Source organism: Lepus europaeus, chromosome 7 (assembly GCF_033115175.1).
Source record: "Lepus europaeus isolate LE1 chromosome 7, mLepTim1.pri, whole genome shotgun sequence".
NCBI classification, from domain to species: Eukaryota; Metazoa; Chordata; class Mammalia; order Lagomorpha; family Leporidae; genus Lepus; species Lepus europaeus.
In genome coordinates this window covers 111,601,828-111,619,914 of record NC_084833.1, presented here as the reverse complement: position 1 = coordinate 111,619,914, position 18,087 = coordinate 111,601,828, and the positions used below count along the sequence as shown (strand labels likewise).

At 50.8% G+C, this 18,087-nt stretch overlaps 1 protein-coding gene across 3 annotated transcripts in view; it reads right to left on the bottom strand.

Annotated features, from left to right (window-relative positions):
- The window catches only part of GRAMD1B (GRAM domain containing 1B), a 200,655-nt gene that overhangs the window by 14,613 nt on the left and 167,955 nt on the right, over nt 1-18,087 (bottom strand). For all 3 annotated transcript variants that reach the window (XM_062197227.1, XM_062197229.1, XM_062197228.1), the window contains 10 exons: nt 14,153-14,237; nt 13,488-13,591; nt 12,622-12,717; nt 10,751-10,831; nt 9,988-10,103; nt 8,121-8,277; nt 6,929-7,118; nt 4,597-4,740; nt 3,499-3,617; nt 3,136-3,278 (listed from right to left, as the gene is read on the bottom strand). In XM_062197227.1, coding sequence (XP_062053211.1) covers nt 3,136-3,278; nt 3,499-3,617; nt 4,597-4,740; nt 6,929-7,118; nt 8,121-8,277; nt 9,988-10,103; nt 10,751-10,831; nt 12,622-12,717; nt 13,488-13,591; nt 14,153-14,237 — 1,235 coding nt within the window. The remainder of the gene's footprint in view (nt 1-3,135; nt 3,279-3,498; nt 3,618-4,596; nt 4,741-6,928; nt 7,119-8,120; nt 8,278-9,987; nt 10,104-10,750; nt 10,832-12,621; nt 12,718-13,487; nt 13,592-14,152; nt 14,238-18,087) is intronic.

Below are 18,087 nucleotides of genomic sequence, written 5' to 3'. Positions count from 1 at the left end.
GCACCTGCCAATACTCTCCTTGTTTATGCTCTGCAGGTTAAGGCTGTCTGCCCAGCCTCTCCTCCATCCACCAGGATGCTACCTGTACCCATGGCCTGCTGGGAGAAGGCCTTCACTTGTACCCCTCCCCTCCCCTGTGACCCGTTTATTGGATTGAGGGGAGACACTGCCCCCTAAAGGTCTATCAGAGGTCAACCAGCAGCTACCTCTCAGACTGCACAGAAGATGCGCAACTTCAACAGTCTGTGTGGAACCTGGGATTAGGAGACCTAGACACCGGGGAAAAGGACAGTAGGAACAGGAGGGAGAGCAGAGCAGGAAGAGAAATAAAAGGAAGGAGGAAGAGAAGGCAGGTGGAGGAGCACAGGAAGCAGCACAGAACCCTCTACCCACTCCCCAAGAAAAACTAACAAGGAGATGAGAAAGACACAGGCCGGACCGAGGGGCTGGCATTAGATACTCCTGATTCCCAAGAGATCTCTGCGTAACTTTTTGCTAAGCTTCTGATTCTATCTGAACTGCAGGAATGAATTTCTGCCCCTTATAACCAAAAGAACTTGCTCTAAGATACAGGTATTTTGCAATGGAGTATATGTTGTCTTTTCAGTTAGGCTATAAGCTCTTACAATGTCAGTCTAGATTTCTTCACTTTTATTTCTTTTAAATATTTTTTAAAAATTTGTTTTATTTAAAAGGCAGAGTTCCAGAGATAGAGGGAGAAACAGACGAGACAGAGAGAGCAAGAGATCTTCCATTCATGGTTTACCCTCCAAATGGCTGCAGTGGCCTGGACTGGGCCAGAACAAAGCCAGAAGCCTGGAACTCCATTCAGGTCTCCCACGTGTGTGCAGGGGCCCAAGCAATGGTGCCATTTCTGGATGTTTTCCCAGGCCCATTAGCAGGGAGTTGGATTGGAAGAAGAATAGCCAGGACTCAAACCAGTGCCCACATGGGATGCCCATGTCGCAGGTGGTGACTTTACTGCTACACTGCAACACCAGCCCCTTTCTTCCTTTCAATGCACACCACAGTGCACAGAACTAATTATTCATTCTGTCCCCATCTTCTAGACTGTGACAAGGGCAGGTCCTGCTGCTGCATGCTGAGAACCAGGTGGAGAATGGAATGGGACTCCTGTCCTCCAGGAGCTTGCTGGCTAAGAGGGGAGATGAACAGGAAGTCACAACGCACGGCAGAGAGAACGCAGGCCTGCAATTCTAAGACCTGGGTTCCAGTGCAGTTGGCCCTCCGTATCTGATAAATTCAACCCTTACTCATTACTCAATAAGAAAGTTGTGTCTGCACTGAACACGTACAGACATGATTTTTCTTGTCATTATTCCCTAAACAATACAAGATAAGAAGTATATATGCTGGGGCCGGTGCTGTGGCATAGCGGGTAAAGCTGCCACCTACAGTGCCGGCATCCCATATGGGCGCTGGTTCAAGACTCGGCTGGTCCACTCCGATCCAGCTCTCTGCTATGGCCTGGGAAAGCAGTAGCAGATGACCCAAGTCCTTGGGCCCCTGAACCCACGTGGGAGAACCAGGGGAAGCTCCCGGCTCCTGGCTTTGGATCGACACAGCTCCAGTGGTTGCGGCCAGTTGGGGAGTGAACCAGCGATGGAAGACCTCTCTCTTTCTGGGTAACTCTGACTTTCAAATAAATAAATAAAAGAAATATATATATGCAGCAGCCACTGCATCTCAGCAGACTAAGCCACTGCTTGGGATGCCTGCAACCTATATTGGAGTGCCTGGGTTCCAGTCCTCACTCCTGTGCTTCTGATCCAGCTTCCTTTTTATACATGCCGGGAGGCAGATGATGGCCCAAGTATTTGGGTTTCTGTCACCCATGTGGGATACCCAGATGGAGGTCCTAGTCCTGGCTTTGGCCTGGCCTAGCTCTGGCTACTGTGGGCATTTGAGGAATGAGCCAGTGGGCGAGATCCCAGTATGTCTCTCTGTGGCTCTCTCCCTCCTTCTGTCACTTTGTGTTTCAAATAAAATTGAACCTTTATTTTAAAAAAAAAGAACTATTTACATTGTATTAGGTATTATAAGTAATCGAGAGATGGTTTAAAGTTTATGGGAGGGGCTGGTGCAGTGGGTTAAGGCCCCAGCCTGCAATGCCAGCATCCCACATGGGCACTGGTTCAGGTCCTGGCTGCTCCATTTCTGATCCAGCTCTCTTCTGCTAGGGCCTGGGAAAGCAGTAGAAGACGACCCAACTCCTTGGGCCCCTGCACCCACGTGGAAGATCTGGAAGAAGCTCCTGGCTCCTGATCGGCTCAGCTCTGGCCATTGTGGTCATTTGGGGAGTGAACCAGCAAAATGGAAGAGTTCTCTCTCTCTCTCTCTCTCTCTCTCTGTCTCTCTCTGTGATTCTTTCGAATAGTTAAAAATAAACCTAAATAAATAAAGTTTACGGGAGAACGTGTGTGGATCAAATGCAAACAGTGCATAAACGAGCGATTTAAGCATTGGTGGGTTTTGGTATGCACAGGGATCCTGGACCAGCCCCTCCTGTATACAAATACATGACTACTTAGGAGGGATGTGACTCGGCAAAGTTAGTTAGCTTACATGAACCTCCATTTTCTCTTCTGAAAAAATGAGGATAAACCCATCTCCTGGGATCATTGCAAACATTCCAAAGAATGCAGGTTAGGCACCTACACAGACTTTATAAGTCCATAAACGTCTCCCTGAGAAGACGGACAGAGTGGTAACAGGTGCACGTGGAAGAGACAGTGATCAGCTCTGTCAGGACAGGGAGGTGGCGGAATACAGAATGCATCAGCCAGCAAACGCACCCAACCAGCTCCCTGCTAAAGCACCTGGGAAAGCAGAAGATGCTCAAGTGCTTGGGCCCCTGTACCCACACGGGAGACCAGCAAGAAGCTCCTGGCTTCGGATCAGTTTAACCCCAGCCATTGTGGCCATGTGGGGAGTGAACCAGCAGATGAATGAACTCTTTCCCTGTCTCTCCCTCTCTCTAGCTGTACCTCTGCCTCTCAAATAAACAAATCTTTAAAAGAAAAAAAAAAAAAAAGCTAAAAAATAAAAGAGCAAAGGGGTGCTCCCCTCCATGAGGACCCCGATCCATCCCCTCAGGCCCCCCACGCTCTGTACCTAAGCCGGCTCTTGTTGCGAGCCACACGGGTGAGTGTGTAGCGGTTGATGGTGTAGAAGTAGTCATGGTACGGTACATCATGGGTGAGGACTTCGGCATCAATCACGTAACATTCGCTCTCCTGGCTCGCCTTGTACATGGTCTGTGCAGGGGAAGAATGAAGTTGAAGCCATGCCTGGTGGAAGACCTCCAGCTCCCATCCCACCCCATGACTTCTGGCTTCTGGACAAAGACCCAGCAGGACCACTGCAAACGGCAGCATCTCAGCAAGCAAGATGCCACAGTCTCTGCGCTAAACACCTGCACCGGAAATGCCTTCCTGGCCTCTGTCCTCCAGTGCACACGAGTCTCCCCCAGCTCACCTGGGTCTCCCTGACCGTGGCAGTTTTGGGAGCCAGAGGGTTGGTAAGGGTGATGGTGTAAAGAATCACGCGACTCTGGTTTCCATTCTCTTCCTTCTTCCACGGATGGAAGATGATGTCTGCGGAAAGAGATGAACCCCAGAATGAGGGCAGGAAAGTGGCAACCCCTGCCCACATCTTAGTTTCCCCTCTAAGTGAACGTCCCTTCCCTGGGCTGGCCACATGGAAGCCAATGGGAGCGCGAGGACCAGGGGAGGAGGAGGCCTGGGAGGAGCGGGAGTTGAAGCAGAAAGAGGCTCATTGTAGCATGGCCAAAATTCTACAGACGGCTCCAGAATGCTGATTGTTCCTGGGCTGGGGCAGGAGGTCTCGGGGCCACCTACGGGGGTGCTGGCAACACTGGAGTTACTGTGGCAAGGGCCTAGGATCCCTTGGGAACAAGTTCTCTCCCCTAAGGCCTGACCTTCTTTGTACTCACCATGCTCTCTCCCAGCACAGGGGCTCCATGATGTCCCAGTGCTTTTCTCAATGCCCTTTCCCATAGCAGTGCTGCAGCCCCTCCCATGGGAATGGCAGTGTGGAGGGGACAGAAGGCAGCACAGAGTGTCTAAGCATGAACCCCGAGTGCCCTGGGTTTGAATCCCAGCTCTGTCCCTTCGAGGCTGTATGATGGTGAGAGCCCGAGCTCAAGCTTCCTCATCAGCCCTGGGGGATCACACAGCCTGCATACAAGGCAGCTGGACACACTGAATGAGATCACAGACCCTGCTCGGTGTGGAGTCGGTGCTTCCTGTGAGTGGGCACTGCTGTCTTTCATTAGGCACCGAGCCCTGAGAGAATGGAGGCCAGGCAGGTGCTGGTCACCACTGCCAGTCTGGTGCACAGTGAGCAAGTGTGACACTGCACCGCTGGGGGACACACAAGACAGGCAGGGCCCCAAGGGGGCTCCGGCACCTACCATGGCAAGAAGATGGGCGCCTGGGCCAGCAGGTGGCTTGGGAAAAAAAGGACCCATGGGACAGGGCAGGAAGGGAAACGGAAGGGAGCAAACCGGGGATCAGAGAGGGCGGGGCGGGGAGCCACTCCCACAGAACAGACCGGAAAAGCGTCTCTGCTCCATGAAGTCCCGCAGGAAGGGCGAGGTGGTGAAGAGGAGGTCATAGAGCTTGTCCACGCTGAAGTTGAAGACTTCGTTCACGTACTGCCGGCCACTCAGGTCCTCATAGAAGGCCTGGACCTCACCTGCACAGAGGACAGGGAGTTAGAAAGTGACAGCAGAGGGAGGAGCTCTGGGGACGCCCCCTGGACTGGTGTCTCATGGTCATGGGCATGGTTGCCAGGAGAGGGGGAGGCTGTGCAGCAGGGTAGCCGGCTCACGGGCCCCACTATTCATCTTTGCTTCCGTCTCCATCCTTCCCGGCGGTGCAAGCGTCCACCCTAGTTAGCACTATGTCCTCTCATCCTATACAGAGCACTGGGAAGTGGGCACTGTTTGCTGTTATGCTTTCAAATGCTCCTAATTTAGTTGCTCTTAGACCAACATTCAAGCAACTGAGGACTTCCAACGGATGAGTCATGGAGACTCTTTAGGGTAACTACACTCGACACAAGTGACATTGGAACCCAAGGCACAGGTATGTTCAAGGGCCACTGTTTACAAAAGAGCTTCTGAGGCTGGGTTTCCCCAGTGGTCTGTGGTCCCTGCTGCACCAGGCCTGCTCTCCCTTCCCAAGGCAGCTTATTTCACCTGCGACTTCAGTCCCCGCCCCTTCTTTTAGAAGCTTACGATTACAGCTTTATTATAGCACAAGAAGAGAAATCAGGATGAGCCAAAGGAAGAGGCACACAGAGCAAGGTGCAGAGGGGGACGGGGTTCCCAGGTGTAGCTGCCTGCTTTCTCAGGGATGCTGCACCTACTTGGAACACGATTTTGTGACCCTGTGCAGACCACCGCCAACCAGGCGACGGCACTTGCAATGTTTTGCATTTTGTGTCTGCTACAGAAGGGTGTGTCTGACGGTACAGATGAGTTGGTAAAGCCTTAGTATTTCCCCCCAGCCCCTGGCATCTCACGGTCCCTAATTATTGCATCTGCATGGGCCCGTGTGTGACTTCAAGTAGGAGGCCGACATTTGTGGCATCATTAGATCCTGAGAAGGTCAAGGAAGAAATCAGGAGCAGCTGCCACAGTTAGTGCCTGGGCCTGGGCATTAAACAGTCCTGGTGGGAGGGACAGTCACATCTCAGAGTATGCACACAGCACCACTGGAATTGGGCAGCACCCAGCCTGTGCAGTCATTCACCCTGGATCCTGGACAGGGGTGGTCAAAACAACTGAAGGTTAGAAAGCCATCAGAGGTGACCCCGGGACTGTCCACAGATGAGCCAGCAAGCACTCTCTGCATCCACTCACGAGTGAGAACCCACCGTCATTTCAGTGCAGGAAAATCACCAACCAATTTCAGGAATACTGAGACTGTGGCTTCTCTCCAGCCATGTACAGAGCAGCATATTTCTGAGGGTGGTCCTAGCAGCTGACCCCATGTAGGAGTGCAGTACTGCTGGCGCTGTGGCATAGTAGGTAAAGCCACCGCCTGCGGTGCCCGATTCCCAGATGGGCGCCGGTTCGAGACCTGGCAGCACCACTCCTGATCCAGCTCTCTTCTATGGCCTGGAAAAGCAGTAGAAGATGGCCCAAGCACTTGGGCCCCTGCACCTATGTGGGAGACCTGGAGGAAGCTCCTGGCACAGCTCCGGCCATTGTAGCCATTTGGATAGTGAACCAGTGGACGGAAGACCTCTCTCTCTGTCTCTTCCTCTGTCTGTAACTCTGCCTCTCAAATAAATAAATAAATAAATAAATCTTAAAAAAAGAAAGAAAATGGAAGTAAAAGGTATATTTGTTTCAGTGCAAAAAATGTTAAAGTCAATTCAGTTTTTTTCTTAACACACATTTTCATAACCTTTTTGAAGTTCCCTATAAATGCACCATGTTTAAAAAAAAGATTTATTTATTATTTAAGAGAGAGAGATGGAGGGAGAGAGAGAGGGAAAGAGGGAAGGAGAGAGAGAGGGAGAGGGAGAGGGAGAGAGAGAGAGAGAGAGAAAATCGGCCTGGGCTGAAACCAGGAGCCAAAATCAGGAGCACAGTCTCCCCTGTGGGTGCAAGGCCCCAAGCACTTAGGTTGGGTTATATTCCGCTACTTTTCCCAGGCCATTAGTCAGGAAGTGGATTGAAGTGGAGCAGCCAGGACACGAACCAGTGTCCATATGAACATTGGCATTGCAGGCAATGGCTTTACCCACTACACCACAACACTGGCCCCGAAATGCACCATTTATTCCAAAAGCTCTTTTAGCCACCCCACCAGGAACCTAGAGACTAACTCCAGTCCCCACAGAGCCACCTGAGCCGTTTTCAAATGCTCACCTTCATCATGGGTGTCAGAAGAGTCGCTGAGCTCGGTGGGGATGTCTTCATTGTCATTGAAGTCCAGTGATGGGGAGTTCACAGGTGCAATGATCTCCATCTTATCCCCTATGATGTTGTCAATGGCGAGCTCCTTCTCCAGGGACCCATCGCCCTCCAGCACCTCCTCTTCCAAGGGCAGGCCATCAAACTGTGGTGAAGACAGAGCAGTCACCCACCAGGAGCAAAGTGCTCAGGGCATCTACTCTCCAAGGCAGTTAGAGCCCTGGCCTTGGAGGGCCTCCCATTCACAGCTCAGCTGCTGGGGAACTGGGCTGGAGCCATGCTCTGGGGGTTCCCCCAGCCCTGCTCGGAAGACGGGTGAACACAGCACAAGCTGCTGCCGCCCCTCCTGGGCTCGCTACTTGAATGCCACACCAAGCCAGGTGGGGACAGAGCCAGCACTGCCAGCTCTGGTCCCTTCCTGAGCCATATTCATTCTCCCAATAGCCCTGGAAGGGTCAATGCAATTCTTTACACCTGAACAATAACCTCAGAGGCAAAAAATGAACACTGAGAGTCAAATGAATGTTTTCCTTCTAACCCCAGCTGATCTGACCCTTAAATCACTGGAACGCTAAGCTCTCTTTTCTAGAAGTTCCCATTCCTTCTACCTGCCAGAACGCACCCAAGCCTCCTTCATCAACATTCTTTCTCCTATCAAAATTCTCAAGAACAAAGTTCCTGTTACACCTCGCTATGGTGTCCATAATGTCTAGCACAGCGGGAAGCCAAACCACAGTGTGTACACTGGGACTCCATTAATAAATATTAATCAAATGAGTGAACAATGAACAGTTGTACAGTTTTATCTCTATGTATGACTTCAACTTCAGATAAAGACAGTGCAAAAACAAAAATGACCTGCAATAGTTCTCCATGGGAAAGGAATGATCCAGGGCACTCCACCAAGAACAAAACGAACACACTGCACTGGGAATGGTTTCCATCTGCTCAGAAGTCAAGTCCAGATAAAACTAGAACCCAGACTATACCATTAGAATATGAAGAGCCCATCCACTCTACAACACCGCCTTAATAAATCAACCACAGCACAACCACCCTCCCCACTGCTGCTCGCCAGGGTGGGTCCCTGTGGCATTAACAAAGCTACACGACACTGGTGCAAGGACCAAGGGCCGACCGCCCGTACCGAGACGGGGGCTTCGCTGCTCCCTGTGGACGTCAGAGTGCTGTTGGTGATGGATTTCTTGGGCAGCTGAGGACTTGCATCCGGCTTGGTCTCTATGCTGCTTTTGGATGAGCTGTCATTCACTTCATTCTCTTCCACGGGGATCTCTTCACAGTAGCTGAGAGAAGACAACAATGAGCCATGTTAGCCTCATCGGCCAGGATCATCGACCGCTCCAAGAACCTCAGATCTTTCAGTCCATCCAAAGCTCTGGGCTTTCCTGCTTCTTCGTTGCATGCGTGTCCCTCCCCTAAGCAAAAGTCCACCTCCACTGCTCTCCTCAAACTTCATTCCCATCTCACCTCACCCCTCCCAGCCCCCCATGTAACACTTCTGGTTTCCCTAACTGCAATAGCTATTTGTGTTAAGCTATTTTGTTCCATTGGTGCCCGGCCCATCCCAACTACTTGAATCAAATATCTGGGTTCTGAGCATAATTTCATTTCCCAAACAGCGATTAAGACAGGACTCTGGGCACCAGTGCTTCCACAGTGCCCAGTATCTAAATCCTAAGTAGTAAACTTCTCTGCTCTAAACCTAAAAGGAAACCTCCTTGAGAATAAGGTGATGTCCTTCTAAGGACATTTCAGGGACACCTCTACAGCCTCCCCAGGCTGAGGAGTCATCACCATTCCAGTCACCATTGGCACCAACATCTGGTCTATGCTCGATGACTCTGGGTATATAACAGGCATTATAGCAATCACCAAGTGGGCACTCACGGGGTTAGCTGATACCACTATTAAATACTGATGTTTGCACCTGAGCCCAGGTCTAAGTACAACAAGTTCAATGCCTTTTCCCTGCCTTCTATTTCTCTAAGCCTCTCACACCATCGCCCAGTCTCCAGCTGCCTTCTACACCTCACAAATGCTTTGTGTCAGTAGAGTGTGGCCCCTGTCTTTCCTATCAACAACACGTGACACAGTGGCACTCCCCTCTCCTTAAGTCCTTTTCCTTGGCTTCCAGGATATAAAGTGCCCCCTAGTGTTCCTCCTACTTCCTTGGATATTCTTCCAAGATCTCTTTTGCTGCTGCTTCCTCTGGTCAAGTGCTCTCAGGCCTAGTCCTTGAACTACATTTTATGTTCATTTGGTTAGTAGAGGGTTCAGCCAATCTCAGGGCAATCCATCAATAACTGCAGAGTGTATGGCCCTGGCCCAGACGTCCCCCTGAACTCTACACTCATCCCCCAACACCTGCTTGGCTGCTCCACATGGCAGAGAGCATAGCAGACTCAACCTGCCTAAAATCAGCCTCGTGACCTTCCCCCAAACATGTGCTCTGCCCACAATGTTGTCCATCTCTGTTTGGAACAACCTCATCTATGCAGAAGATAAAATCAATCCAGAAAATCCCACCTATGGCTCCTTTTTAATCCATCAGTAAATGTATCAAAAAGATTCAGGAACAGATCACTTATCACCGGTTCTGCAGCCACCCTCCTGGTCCAAACCACCATTACCACTCATTCAAATCATCTAAATTATTTAACAGCCTCTTTGTCTCCCTCTGCTTCTACCCATGCTCCCGCCCGCCTCTTCCACGTATTTTTGCACAGAGGCCAGAGTGATCCTGTTAAAATGTTAAGTCAGACCTTATCAATTATCTATTCACAATCTTCCCATCGCACTCAGACTAGTCAGTCACTGTGGCCAAAAGGCTCTCAGACCCTGCCCCTTCAACCCCCCTCTGCTCTTCCCGCAGGTACCCCCTTGGCTCACTCCCTCACTTCCTTTGGGGCCCCACTTCAATGCCAGTTTCCCAGTAGAGCTTTTGCTGCCACCCCACCCTAGGTTTCCCACACAGCCCACCCCTAGCTCCTCACCCCATTGTGTTGAAGTCATCATCAGGGGGAACGTAGTCCTCATCGTCACTGGTCAGGCCCAGCTCATTCCCATAGCACTGGTGAACAAAGTGCCAGAGCTCCTTGGGGCAGAGAGGCTGTGGGGGAAAAGCGGTATAAACGTAATCCTTCTTCCCTCCGGACCCCTTGTTCTGTACATGAGCCAAGCTGGCTCCTGTGGAGGGCAGAAGTCAAACCACCTCTCCCTAGCTGCACCAGAGTGGAGCAGCCACCTCTGTGATCTCAGCAGAAAGCCTAGGAGTACAGACTTTCCCAAAGCCAGGGTCTTGGCTCTTCCTGACCTAGTCCTTCAGCAGAGGTTTGCATATCGTAACCAGCTGGTCCCTTGCATGGTAACTGCCCCACCCATGTGTCTACTGATGAGGTCCAGTATGAAGAAGCATAAACTCAGGGGACTCCGAGGCTGGGGAGACCTGGGAACTTCTGATTTGGATGCTGAGCACCCACAGGTCTCCGGACCCCGTCTCCCACCCACAGCAGAAATCTCCTGTGACAGGTGTGAAGTCCTCAGAGCTTCACTCTGGGCAGCGTGGAGACCATTCACAGAGGGGACAGGCTACTTCCAGGACTCAGGTCAGTACTACTCATGGAAGCATGCGCCACTCTCCCAAGCCTGGTGGACCATGAAGAGACTTGGGCATCTTGGAGCTGGCTAAGTAAAGAGCGACCTCTCGCGGGAAAGGACATCTGCTGGATGTCCCCCCCACTCCACCCCCGAACATACCTTTTCAAGGAGAGCGTTCTGCCAGAGTCGGAACATCATCATGTATGTCCTATCCCGGGCTCCAAACGACGTGAAAAAGTGCTGGATTGCAGGAGAAAACGGAGGAATGTGCATCAAGATAACACAGGAATGGAGACAGGGGCCTTTTTCCTTTAAGACACCAACTTCATCCTCTAATACCAATGGCTCCATGATATCTGTGATCGGCACAGGCACTTCAGCCACAGAGGTCAGACACGGAGAGGGAGGCTCCAGGCACGTGGGACCTCTGAGATCCCCCTGCGATCAAGTCCTTCACTTTTATACCCACAGTAGTCTCAGTACTTTTCTCCCTGGTTTCAAGTTTTCACCTCCAGGGCAGGTGCTTGTGGCACAGCAGGTTAAGCCACAGCCTGCGATGCTACCATCCCACATCACACCCCACACTGGAGCACTGTGCTGAGTCTGGCTGCTGCACTTCCAATCCAGTGCCTGGCTAATGTGCCCGGGAAGGCAGAGGATGATGGTCTAAGCAGCTGGGCCCCTGTCACTCATGTGGGAAACCTGGATGGAGTTCCAGGCTCCTGGCTTCAGCTGCCTGGCCCCAGGTCTGGCTGTCGGGGCCATTTGGGGAATGAACCAGCAGATGCAAGATCTTTCTCCCTCTTTTTCATTATGCCTTTCAAATAAATAAAATAAATATTAAAAAATAAAGATTTCATCTACATAAAAATGTCTTTCACTCACATACTAGAACTGGGTCAGAGGTGAGCTATGAACTAACTCCCCCCTCCCCCAAAAAAGGGGAGGGGTGAGACAAATTCCCTGACTTCCTGACCCTTTTCATTCATTTAACAAATATTTAAAAATTAGCATGAGTGCTCTGGCCATTGCGGCCAATTGGAGAGTGAATCGGTAGATGGGGACCTCTCTCTCTCTGTGTAACTCTGACTTCCAAATAAATAAATAAATCTTTTTTTAAAAAAAAGTCAGCATGTGTTGGACACGAGTCTACATGTTTGGGGCACAACAAGGGACAAAACAGAGAAGACCTGCTCTTCCAGTGCTTGCCTATCAGTGTGATCTGTTCTTAATATTCAGGAGACAGGCAACAGACAACCCAATTTTACTGAACATTAGTAAGTGCTTCCAAATGCTTTTTCATTTGGAAGCATCCAAAAACGCATTGGGCATTCCACAGATCCGCTAACAACTAATAACAGGCTGTTGAGGTTGGGCAACTTGTAGAATCACAAAGCTGGATGGGGCCAGAAACAGAAGTCAAACCCAGGACTATCTGACCTCAACACACATGGCTTCTGCCGCTGAACTGCCCAGGTCCAAGGAAACTGTAGACGTCTTCAGCAGAAATCTAGTCCACCCAAGCCTTAAATAGATTAGTCTTCAGACTCTGGCTGAAGCTCAAAGACTGACCTGTCTTAAATTTTATGCACCACAGTCGCCCCTGTGGATAAGGATAATCTTTTTCCTGCCAGACTCTCCCTCCTGACATTCAATCAGCCACATGCTGATCTCACATGAAGACTACTTACACTTGCATAGTGCTTCACAATCTAGTGTCAAATATGTGATGGTATCTCGAGACTCATTTCATGTTACACATGTTGCATATACAAAAATTCAGGCTCAGAAACGATGCCTCACATGCCTACATCATGGGTCCTGATTTCAGGTGTTCTGGCTCCGTGTCAATGCCTGCCACTCCAGCCTCCAGCCACCCTACCATCCCTGGAGATGGTTCCTGGAACCCACATCACTTGTCCCACCCCTCCCTCCCACCCTATTAGCCTCCACATCCATGCTATTTAAGGGCAGAAGTACAGCAGTCAGGGTTGGGGTAGGTAGAGAGGCCTGAACTAGACTCCACTTACCTTTTCTGAATCAGTGCAAACTTGGATGGCATTGGGAATGAGGCGAGCTGTTTTTTCTTTAGTCATGGAGCAGATGTCTTTCAAACGAACTGTCAGCTGGCATTGCCATGGGCACAGGGAAGAATGACAAGCAAGAGGAGGCATCAGTAGACCCAGACAAAGAGTGCTTCACATGACACCAGTGCAGGCAGGGAAACCAGGTCACAGATGGCACATTTATAGAGCTGGAATGGATGACCCTAGAGATCTGTGGGTTTATCTCCTTATTTCACAGAGGCCACACAGTGAGCCTTGTGGGTAGCTTGGTTCTTGGCCCGGGAACCTTTCTTCCTCATTTGTACACAGTCTGCTAAATGTGCAAAGAAGTCCTTCCATTATTTGTCACAAACACAGAATACTGCCACTGGACAGGACCCTGGAAGTCACTTCGTTAATCATTCTCCCCCATTTAGGAAGCGGAGTCAGAGGGAAAGACAGAACTAGCCTAAAATCACACAGCTATTTCATTGCAAAACCCAGAGAGGGTGCACACCAGTGCATAAGTCCCAAGGCCAATGCCCTTCTTACTTTACTATGTCTCTTTCTATAGCAACTCCTGCCAAATATTTACCTGCCTTTGCCAAAAGCAAATGTTCTCAGTACTCTCTTCTCCACCCCGAGGGAAGGAGGGGGAGGGAAAGATGTGGTAGAAGACATCTCATCGTTAGGACCCAGAGTGACAAATCCCTCACGACTCGTGCATGGGTTTTTGTTAATTATGCAAAGGCCTGGCAAGAACCCCAAGTCAGTAAGAGGAAGAAAGTGAAGCCAGCTTGCTCAGCCACAACCAAGGGTCCACCCAAGGGAACAAAGCCCCAGGTCTTTACCAGGGTTTCCCAGCGGAAGATGTTGCTGTAGAAGCAAATCCAATTTTCAGAGAGGTAGAGTCGGCCCTGAAGAAGAATGTCTCTTTGGAGTGCACATGAGTAGTCTGTGGCAGGATGGGGACAGGGGAGCACAGAGGCAGAAAGCATTTTTAGCAAACCACTGGGCAGTAGGCATGTCACCACCATCCCCCACCAGCAACGGGGAAGCCTACAGACGACCAGGCGCATGACAGCGTGACCTAGTAGCCAAGGCACTCCCTGGCACCTCATGATCGGGAACATAAAGGTGAAATATGCAACTGCCTAGAGGCAGGGGAACAAACGGGATAGCAGAGGGGGCCCCAGAGCTAGAGGCACAAAAGGCCAACAACATTAACCTAACTTCCCTCCCTCCATCCACCATGTCACCAAACCCTTCCTCCCCTCTGAGAAGTTAAGGGTGCTAGTGACTCTCTGCAGGGTGGGCTCTCAAGGCTACCAGAGATGTTGTGCTCAGCCTTGAGCCTGGCAGCTGGAGCCAGGAATCTGGACATTCCCCTCTCCCTGTTCCCAGAAAGACACGCTTACATGGCCTGGCTACAGCCTCTAGACAGAAGCAGCCCGGGTGCTAGGCCTGGGACCCTTAGAGACTTCTCCCCGGCCCCCTCCCAGGTCACCCGGCTCACCAACGATGAGGCGCTCCGTGTCTGGAAGTTGCTTAAAGAGCTTTCTGAAGTCTTCATTTCTCTGCTTGTATGTGGGACTTAATACCTGCAGGACAATGGCCAAGGTTAGTAGGATGGACCCAGGTTCTATGAGGCTAGTGAAGAAGGTAAAGGACCAGCATTTGTTTACATGATAAAAGGACAAGGACCAGACTGTGTTAACCCTGGAGGCTAGGCCAGAAAAGGAGGCTCAGTGTGGAAAAATAGAGTGGGGGGCTGGCGCTGTGGCATAGTCCTGCAGTGCCAGCATCCCATATAGGCACTGGTTCGAGTCCCAGCTGCTCCACTTCCAATCCAGCTCCCTGCTATGGCCTGGGAAAGCAGTGGAAGATGGCCCAAGTCCTTGGGCCCCTGCACCCACATGGAGACCTAGAAGAAGCTCCTGGCTCCTGGTTTCAAATCTGCCTAGCTCTGGCCATTGCGGCCATCTAGAGAGTGAACCAACGGAAGGAAGATTCTCTGTCTCTCTGCTTCTGCCTCTCTGTAACTCTGCCTTTCAAATAAGTAAATAAATATTTTTTTTTAAAAAATGTTATTCAAATTCTTTTTTTAAAAAAGAGAAAGAAAGGCCGGCGCCGTGGCTTAACAGGCTAATCCTCCGCCTTGTGGTGCCGGCACACCAGGTTCTAGTCCCGGTTGGGGCACCAGATTCTATCCCGGTTGCCCCTCTTCCAGGCCAGCTCTCTACTATGGCCCGGGAAGGCAGTGGAGGATGGCCTAAGTCCTTGGGCCCTGCACCTGCATGGGAGACTAGGAGAAGCACCTGGCTCCTGGCTTTGGATCAGCGAGATGCGCCGGCCACAGTGGCCACTGGAGGGTGAACCAACGGCAAAAAGGAAGACCTTTCTCTCTGTCTCTCTCTCTATCCACACTGCCTATCAAAAAAAAAAAAAAAAAAAAAAAGAGAGAGAGAGAGAGAGAGAGAGAGAGAGAGAAAGAAGAAAAATAGAGTGAAGAGAATCTGATATTATACCATGGTCTATATCCAACATTCCTCAATGAGAAAAGATCAATCGTATGAAGCCGGGGCCACATTATATCCAAAGAATAAAGAGAGAGGAGGGCCACCTCCAGGGGGCTCCCTGGGACACACTCTGCTGCTGCTGCTCAGCCTTCTGCAAGCTGGCAGCAACACCTCAACAATGAAGCAGGGGGTCCCGGGGTGCAGCCCCAGCCACCCAACAGGACCCATGATGGGAAGCAGCCCGGTGCACCCCTCAGAAGAAGCTGTCACCGTAACACAGTGGGCATCTGGCTAGATGTGAAAGACAAGACCTTTTAAAAATCATAAAATACTCTAAAAAGCCCATAAAACAAACTATATGCTAAGAATAAATGCACAAGAATTTAGAAGCATCACTGGCTCCCTAGGCATACCTCATTTCCCTCCCCAGCCTCACAGAAAGATCCAATCCCAGCCCTTACTGTACTGATAAGGAAACTAAAGCTGGTCAATGGCAGATCCCTAACCCGAGGCTCTGTTATCCCACAGGCCCTCGGGGGCCAGGTAGGGGAAGAGGCGTGTTATGGAAAAACATACTGGAGAGCATGCAAAGCACTTTGCATCTCCTGATCCCGAGTCCTGTGCTCACCCCCCGCCACCACTGTGCCGCCAGATGCCCACTCCGCACGCCCAGCTTGCAGGGCGCCCAGGTGCAGGCTCACACCCGCATACTTCCTCCCTAAGTCCTCCTTGGGAACTCCATGAGCTATTGAACAGACAGAATTCCTGTCCTTTCAGGGTTTACAATCTTGATATTTAAACAATAAAAGTATAAGTGTGGGTACTTGGTGCAGGGGTGTAGAGCTGCTCGGGATACCCACATTTCATGTCAGAGTGCATGGGTTCCAATCCCAGCTCTGCTTCTGACTCCAGCTTCCTGCCAATGTGCACCCTAGGAGGCAGCAGGGGATGGCTCAAGTAGTTGAGTCTTTGCCATCCACAGGGGAGACCTGGATTAGTAAGGTTCCTGGCTCCTAGTTTCTACCCGGCTAGCCAAGTAGCTAGCTGTTGTGGGCATGTATGGAGTCAATCAGTGGATGGAAGACCTCTGTAAGTCGTCTGCCTGTCCATCTCCATCCTTACACCCTTCAAATAAAGCAAAAAGATATGCAATGATAATTTCTCTGATTTGAGAATTGCACACTGTAAACATGTATCAAATTATCACACTGTACCCCACTAATGTGTGCAGATTATTACATGTCACTAAAAATAGTTTGACAGAATAAATCATATGAAGATATGCACCCACAGATGAAGGAAGGCACCCAAGGAAGATGCATTTAAAAAGTGTGCAACCCAGGAAGAGCCTTGCACAGCAACAGAGACTGTACTCCACCCGGCCACATGCTGACCTACTTCTGCAAGACACAGCGCTGCTGACCCTTGGCCAGGGGCACGCCTGAGGACAGACGGTCCAGCTAATGGTAATACATGCATCTTGCCTATTACACTTTTTTCCCTATCTCCCAGGGAGCCCAGTGGCATACAGCTGTGGTGATGATGGGGCAGGCCTTCAACTTCTCATCTACCTTTCAGTAGAGCTGAATGGCCCACAAGGAAGCCAAGGCTGCGGTCAGCACACACTGCATACCTGAGTGGTACCCTGAGCATCTCTGTGCTGGCAGAAGGAAGAGAATTAATTTCAGGAAGTCAGAGGGAGAGAAAACGGCAGGCGTTTAGTTTGAGGAGGTTCCCCGGGAGAGCGAGGGAGAGAAGAACAGAGAGAAGGGTGCTTCCAACCACTGTGTCTGGAGTTGATAACTGGAATTTCAGCCTTAGTTCTGGGCTTATTTACAGAGGGAGTACCAACTGCAACAGTAGCTGTCCTGGTGCCTTCCCCAAAGTAACACTGTCACAGAGGCCCCCAAATCTCAAAAAGCACCTGCCACAGGCTTAAACCAAACGTCAGAGCTGCTGTGAGTGAAGATCAGGAAGCCAGCCCATCCGGTGACTTTGAAGGCAAAAAATAAAAAAAAAAAAAAAAAAAAAAACCCACACACCTCAGCATACAACATTCCACTGGTCCATACATTAGTTTCAGAACTGGTCCTGGGATAGACAATCTAGATGGCCCCCTGGCCTCTTGAAACACAGCCCACCTGATCCTGAGTGAATTCCTTATCATTGGCCTTCGAGAGCTGCCAGTCGCTTCCACGGAATGATTTATTACCACGGACCACGCTCCGGTTCAAGCCCCATCACGTTTATCTCTACCCCGCCCCTGGCTGTAGGGTTGCTTTCAGAGTCTTTGTTTCCACTCCAGGAAGCTAAGGCACAGAGAAGCGAAGCAGGAGAGTGGCATGTGAACCCAGACCATGTGACTCCAAGTTCCGGGACGTTCACCTGCTTGGGGGCTCCCCACTGTCTTTTCCTGTCCCCTAATGGGTCGCAGTGTTCATAGAGCTCTTCCACCAAGCTGAGGAGCTGCTGACCAGGTGGCCCCAGGCCCCCTTCAGGTGAAACTGTACATCGGGCTTCCAGCAGCCTGGCGCCCAGAAGTCTTCCTATTTCCACACGGTCATTGCTCTCTAGCCTCTCTCATACCCAGTGAGACCTCAAACATCCAGGAAGGGAGGGGTGCAGGGAGTCTGACCACACACTTTCCTAATGCATTTGAAGAGGGAGCCACCCGTCTTCTGTGCTTGGGACAAAGCTGAGACAGTGAGGACAGGGCAGGGCAACTCTCACGGTGAATGTGTCAACTTCCAGGTGTGCACATAAATGCCACTACACTGCCAGGCCGTCGGTGTGGAAGGCAGGCTGGCCCTCTCCTGGTGGAGCCCGGTCAGCGTGCTCCACCTGTCACCATGCACCCTCTCGATGCCAGAGACCCTTGCCCTCTCCCTTCCACCCCCTGCACCCTTCACGAACTCTCCAGAGGTGAGGCATG